Source organism: Halichoerus grypus, chromosome 10, assembly GCF_964656455.1.
Source record: "Halichoerus grypus chromosome 10, mHalGry1.hap1.1, whole genome shotgun sequence".
Taxonomy (NCBI): domain Eukaryota; kingdom Metazoa; phylum Chordata; class Mammalia; order Carnivora; family Phocidae; genus Halichoerus; species Halichoerus grypus.
This window is the reverse complement of record NC_135721.1, coordinates 49096687-49103203: the sequence shown is the minus strand read 5'-3', so window position 1 is coordinate 49103203 and position 6517 is coordinate 49096687. Positions and strand designations below refer to the sequence as shown.

The window sequence follows — 6517 nt, the reverse complement described above, 5'->3', positions numbered from 1 at the left end:
CAGGAGACCCCGAAATCTCAGAGGAAGGGGAACTGGCTGGAGCACAGAGTTGCCCTGAGTCTAGAAAGGGAGAAGAGGTTTTTACATCACTTGGAGGAGCCACTGTGGTGCTCCCAGAGGTAGCTCCCGTTAAGCTGAGAGCGATGAGTTCCCAGAGCCCTAAACTGGCATGCGCCGCATTCAGAGCCTTTGCTGGCCACCTACAGGGATGCCCAGCACGGAGCCAGATGGCCTGGCCTGGAGCAGGTCCCTTGTGCAAGGAGGTGGGGTGTGAACTTGGGAGGCGGATGCGGCCCTGCGGGGGAATGAAAGTGCGGAAGTGCAGGGAGGGGTGCGGGTAGTGGTGGTGGTGGTAGTAGAATGAGGCCAGGTCCAGAACTGGGTTACGATTCCGGGTGGAGGCGGTGCCTCCCGACCCCTTAGGTGTAGCCCCTTCCCGCAGACTGGGACCGCGCAGGCGCCTGCACCTGCGCCCGCGGCGGCCAGGGAAAGTGGCGCCCCGCGGTCGCGGCCAAGCTTTCGGTTCCGCCCCCTCCGGCCGGGCCTCCGCCTACTCCAACCGCGGCCGCCCCACCCCCCGCCAGTCCCGGTCCCCGCGCGAGCGGTCGCAGGTCGCCGGCATGCCGGGTGGCAGCGACAGGGACGGCGGCCTGGGACGCGCCGTGTGCGTGCTGACCGGGGCCTCCGGTGGCTTCGGCCGGGCCTTGGCCCCGCTCCTGGCCCGGCTGCTGTCGCCCGGCTCCGTGCTGGTCCTAAGCGCCCGCAACAACGAGGCGCTGCGGCAGCTGGAGGAGGAGCTGGACGCCGGGCGGCCGGGCCTGCGCTTGGTGCGGGTACCCGCCGACCTGGGCCTCGAGGCCGGTTTGCAGCAGCTGCTCGACACCCTGCGCGAGCTCCCCAGGCCCGAGGGCTTGCAGCGGGTGCTGCTCATCAACAATGCGGGTAAGGCGCCCGCCGGCGGCGGCGGACTCCCCGTGGGAGCCCTGGGAATACTGCTTAGCGCCCCTAGCTCTTCCTCCTTCTCGCTTTCCCCACCGCTAGGAACTTTAAAGGTGACTCTTAGGAGTCAGAAAGATGCCTGAAAATCCGAGTTGTTTCAGCAAGGTATGGAGGGAGACTCGCTGCCATCGCTGCGGCTCATTCTCCCCCTCCCCCCTTCCCATTTCTGGGCAAATTTTCCAAAATACCTGTAGAACTTTCCCGATCGCCTAGCTCCGCGCCCTCTGCCGGAGGCCTGAGGTCTTCCAGCAAAAGTAAATTACCCACTTTTCCAAATGGCCTCCTGCGTTCTCCCCCCAGGCCCAGAGCAGGACATGCACACTTTCAGTTTGCAACTTGAGATGAGTGAACAACCCCAGGTGTGTCTGTCTGCAGAGATGGGAAGAGGGAGGCGTCTTCAGAAGCGCTAGGGAGACTCCTCTAGGTTTGGATGGGAAGGGGGTGTCTAGAATTTGGAGAGGGCTGGGGGAAGAGAAAACCCATCTGCACAGAGTGATTCTTCAGGTCTGGTTTTTCAGGCACTCTTGGGGACGTGTCCAAAGGCTTCGTGGACCTGGCCGACCCAGCTGAAGTGAACAACTACTGGGCTCTCAACTTGACCTCCATGCTCTGCCTGACTTCTAGCATCCTGAAGGCCTTTCCAGACAGTCCTGGCCTCAGCAGGACCGTGGTTAACATCTCATCCCTCTGTGCTCTGCAGCCCTTCAAGGGCTGGGGATTGTACTGTGCGGGGAAGGCTGCCCGTGACATGCTGTTCCAGGTTCTAGCCGCAGAGGAACCTAGTGTCAGGGTGCTGAGCTATGCCCCAGGTAGGTGGGACATTACTACCATCCCTGTCACCCAGAACTGGCTGGTTCCCCTCTGGGGGTGGGCAAAGGGCCTAGTCTGTCCGCTCCAAGAAAGAACCCACAGAGTATTTTGTCCCTGAATCATTAACCATCACTCCTTTAGGGAAATACAGGCTCCAGAAGTTAGAGCTGGCTCGGATAGGGAGTGTAGTTAGAAGATAAGGGGAGAGACTGGGGAGTTGCCCGGCCTGGAGGGTGGGGCCAGAAAGTCTGAGATACTAGAGTTTAGAGACAATGAGGGTTTGAATTTCAGGCCTGTACCATATTTCCTTATGTGAAACAGGGAAGATGCTACCTGTCTACAGGGCAGTTTGGAGGACTGAATGAGGTAATGTATATGAAAATGATCCCTAGCTGTGAAGTGCTATCTAACTGCTAGCACTTCTAAATGTTAGATAGAACTTACCACACTGTATCCTCTTCATATCTATACTTCTTTCTCCTGCTAGGAAAACCTTGAAGGCAGGAACTTTGCACTGTGCACCTGTATGTCCCCAGCACCTAGCGAAGCACCTCACTTTGTCAGTCTTCAGTAAATGTTAGTTGAAGGAAGAGCAGAGAGACATTGTGAAGTGCTGGCCACCCCAGGCTAAATTGTGCCAGAACACTGTGGGGATGCTGGGATAAATAAGAGAGGGCCCTGTCTTCACAAAAGTTAAACAGTAAGGGGTCTCGTGACACTTGGTCTGCTGAAATGTCCATACTACCCAAATCTATCTATAGATTCAGTGCAATTCCTATCAAAACTCCAATGGCATTTTTCATAGAAATGGAACAAACAATCCTAAAATTTGTATGGAACCACAAAAGATCCCAAATAACCAAAGCAATCTTGAGAAAGAAAAACAAACCTGGAAGCATCATGCTCCCTGATTTCAAACTGTATCACAAAGGAATAGTAATGAAAACACACACAATTTACCAGTGAAATCACATAGGCCTGGTGTCTTGAAGAAGATAACTTTGGGTTGAAATTTTGGCGTGACCTATTAGCTCCATGAACTTAGATATACAAATCTTTCCCCAGATTTGGGAAGTTCTCAGCCATTATTTCTCTGGGGTTCCAATAATGTATAGGTTGTGTCTTCTGATGGTACCCCCTCAAATCATCTTTGGTCTTTTTTGTTCTTTTTTCTTTTTGCTCTTCTGACTGGATGATTTCTAATGACTTCTCTTCTGATTCACTCATTTCTTTCTTCTGTTTGGTTGAGTCTGTTGTTGACTTCTCTTGAATCTTTAGTCATTTTATTCTCCAACTCTAGGATTTCGGTTTGTTGGGTTTTTTTTAAAGTGGTTTCTATTTCTTTGTTGAACTTCTCATTCTGTTCGTGCATTGTTTTCCTAATTTCATTTAGTTGTCTATCTGCATTTTCTTTTTTTTTTTAAGATTTTATTTATTTTAGAGAGAGAGAGCACATGTGAGTAGGGAGAAGGGGAAAAGGGCAGAGGGGGAAGAGAGGGAAAGGGAGGGAATCTCAAGCAGACTCCATGCTGAGCACAGAGCCCGACGTGGGGCTCAATCCTATGACCCTGAGATCCTGACCTGAGCTGAAACCCGGAGTCAGATGCTTAACCAACTGAGCCACCCGGGCTCCCCATCTATCTGCATTTTCTTGTAGTTCACTGAATTTCTTTAAGAAGATTATTTTGAATTATTTGTTCATAGATCTTATTTCTTTAGGGTCAGTCATTGGAGTTTTATAGGTTTATTTTCGGTGGTGTCACATGTCCTTGATTATTCATGATCCTTGTGGCCCCATGTTGGTGTCCGTGCATGTGAGGAAGGAGGCACCTCTCCCAGCCTTTACAGGCCGACTTCAGTAGGCAAAGTCCTTTACCAGTCAGCCCGTGCAGTGATTCTGGGTGAGCCATCTGGGGATGTCTGTAGCAGGCTTGCTGCCGGAGTCTGTGGGCAGCCTGTTGCTGGGGTGGGTTGAAAGCCTGGGTCCATGGTAGTCAGTCTGGTGCTGGGCCTGGCGGGGAGCCTGGGTTTACAGGCACTCATTGCAAGCTTGAAGGCATCTAGGGCCACAGGAACTGGCTGGAATGTGCCAGGTACCTATGTTCATGGGAGCTTGTCAGGAGCCTGATGCCATGGGAGCAACCCCAGGCCACAAGGGCCAGCTGATACTGGAATGGATTGGGGGCCTGGGTTTCTTGGGGCTTTCTGGGAGCTTGGAGCTGGCTGGAACCAGCAGGCATCAGAGTGACCCTGGGGCCTAGGTTTGTGGGAACCTGTGCCATAGGAACTGCCTGGGGCTGTGGGAGCCACTTGGGGCTGCTGAGGCACTGGATCTGGCAGGCAGTGGGGTTAGCTGGGGGCCTGGGTTCATGGGGGCCCAGAGGGAGCCACCTAGGGCCATGGGAGTTGGCCTGGTGCTAGGGTGGGCTGGCTCTGGGATCCCCTGTGAAGTCGGGTGCTTACTTCACTCTCCTCCCACAGGGAGGGTGTCTCTACACTGGGATGCCCAGGCTTGGGAGCAGGTGATAAGGGTAATACACATCTATATTTCCTACCTTCCTCAATGCATCCTTTCTTATTTCTGTGCTTCACCCAGGTAGTGTAATCCCTTACCCGGAATCCTTGGCTTTTGTGAAGGTAATCTCATGGGCAGCTAATAGTTCATATTGATATTTCTGCAGAAAAGTGCTAGAAACTCCTATGCCACCCCTTTGCCGGCCCCAGTGATATTTTAGCAAGATGCATTTAGCAGAGGGCTACAGAAGGAGCTGAAGCAGAGAGAGAACCAGGACCGTAGAAAGGGCCAGATTGTCAGGGTATGTAGAAGGAGAAGGGTCCGTCCTACTTGATGACTCGTTGGCTGTGGGAACAGAGTGGAGAGGGAAGAGCCGGGGATGGAAGTTTTGAGTTTAGAAGAAGAGTATTTCATTAATAGAAATGGAAAAGTCAGGAGGAGGAGGTACCGGTTGGACAGGAGGTGAAAAGCTTGGTTCTAGATACAGTGGTCTGGAGATACCATGTTCACTGGGGCGTCGGGATTTGAGTCTGGAGCTCAAAAGTGACAGAATGACCCTGACCACGCTTGTCAGCCAGGGTGAGGTATTTCCGGTGGCCAGGCTGCCTCCACCATAGTCCACACACAGCACGGGCCCTGCCTTGGCCATGTCCCCCCAACTTCTGCTCTTCATGCCCTAGGTCCCCTGGACACAGACATGCAGCGGTTGGCCCGGGAGACCTCGATGGACCCAGACTTACGAAAAAGGCTGCAGGACCTGAAGACAAAAGGGGAGCTTGTGGATTGTAAGATGTCAGCCCAGAAACTGCTAAGCTTGGTGCAAAAGGACACGTTCAAGTCTGGAGCCCATGTTGACTTCTACGATAATTAAGCCAGTGTCCTTGGCTTTCTGGGGCTTTCTTCCCCCTCTCTCAGGCACACCCAGGAGCCCTGTGCCACCCCCCCATCCTGCCACAGGGGCACCGCCAACCTTGCCTTACCCAGAAAAGCACTCATACCTACTGTCCTGCCCTCAGAACCAGCCGGCAGTGAGGGCCTCGGGTCGCTGGAATCCCAGTTCTCAGGAGTCTGTTGACTGCCCTGAGTTAGGGGAACTTGGGAGAGAGAAGTTATGGCTGTTGGTATTGTTTCCCCAGAAATAGAATTTTAGGGATGGGATAAGCAGAACAAGAAGCTGCAACCCTGAAGAGAAGAGGTTGGGGGTCTCATGGCCAGTCCCTGGCTGAGCTAGTGTCAAACAGGAGGGCCCATGTAGATTCACAGCCCACAGGGGAGGGAGGACGGTGCAAGTTCGGCAGACAAGGAGGCCCCATGCTCATGGTAGCAGGACCTTGCGTTGAACTTCGTGTCCTTAATTCTGATGCCTCCTCCCTCCAGAACCTGCCATCTGTCCCCCAGATTGGGGGGGGGAGGGGGCCCCTGAGAGTTTATGTACAAATAAAAAACAGATACAAATAAAATGTGGATTGTCCTTTATTCACCCCTGGCTTCTCCTCTGATACAGGGCCCACGACTGACTCCTGGCTCGCTGGGTCCAGAGGTGTTCCTTAATGCAATTAACCCAAACTTGGGGAGTTACCCTTATTTCCAGGGGAATTATCTTGGGGTTGTCTGCCTCTTCTCATGGAGCCCTACCCAGTGGCAAGCTCAGGTTCAGAGTTGGCCAAGATGGACATGCCCAGCTGCCTGTTCCTCCAGATGCCTATGCTGACCCCAGTCTTTATTACCCTTTCCTCATCCTTGACCCATTCAAAGAGTATTTAGGCTTCAGGGCCTGACTCCCAGCCTCCCCGGCCCTCTTGGATTCCCAATTCTACCCTTTGCCCACATGGCAGTGTTCCGGATGCTTCTCCTCAGGGGGCTGTCTGTCATGGGCCCTCCTGGTAAAGTCCATGTGGCACATGGTCCTGGTCCTCAGTGGGGTGGGCTTAGGACCAATGCCTTTGGGGGAGGTGGGCAATATTCCAAGAGAGGGAAGCCCCAAGAAACCAGGTATATAAACAAACCCATCCTTCCGCCAGTCGGCAGAGCTGGGAGCTCCACAGTGGTGGTGGTCTGCAGCTAGTCAACCAGCCCTTTGCCCCGGACCTTACTTAGGAGGAGAGACCATGGTCCCTGCTAGCCAACTCCCCAGGACTCGGCCTGCATCTGAGCGTGCAGGAGGGAACTCTTTGTTCCTTCTCATGCACAGCA

General features: G+C 53.6%; 1 protein-coding gene across 1 annotated transcript; it reads left to right on the top strand.

Annotated features, from left to right (window-relative positions):
• Positions 1 to 565: 565 nt before the first annotated feature.
• SPR (sepiapterin reductase) lies at positions 566 to 5784 on the top strand. The gene is made up of 3 exons (XM_036073236.2): positions 566 to 942; positions 1518 to 1808; positions 5005 to 5784. Exons 1-3 carry the CDS (start codon positions 621 to 623, stop codon positions 5193 to 5195), a joined length of 804 nt encoding a protein of 267 aa, XP_035929129.2. The 5' UTR covers positions 566 to 620; the 3' UTR covers positions 5196 to 5784.
• Positions 5785 to 6517: the final 733 nt, after the last annotated feature.

What these genes read in the sequence shown, in the direction of transcription:
- SPR (XM_036073236.2), top strand. Translation starts at nt 621, where the DNA reads ATGCCGGGTGGCAGCGACAGGGACGGCGGCCTGGGACGCGCCGTGTGC. An exon ending in GCTGCTCATCAACAATGCGG is followed by an intron (nt 943 to 1,517) that starts GTAAGGCGCCCG and finishes CTGGTTTTTCAG; the next exon opens with GCACTCTTGGGGACGTGTCC. An exon ending in GGTGCTGAGCTATGCCCCAG is followed by an intron (nt 1,809 to 5,004) that starts GTAGGTGGGACA and finishes TTCATGCCCTAG; the next exon opens with GTCCCCTGGACACAGACATG.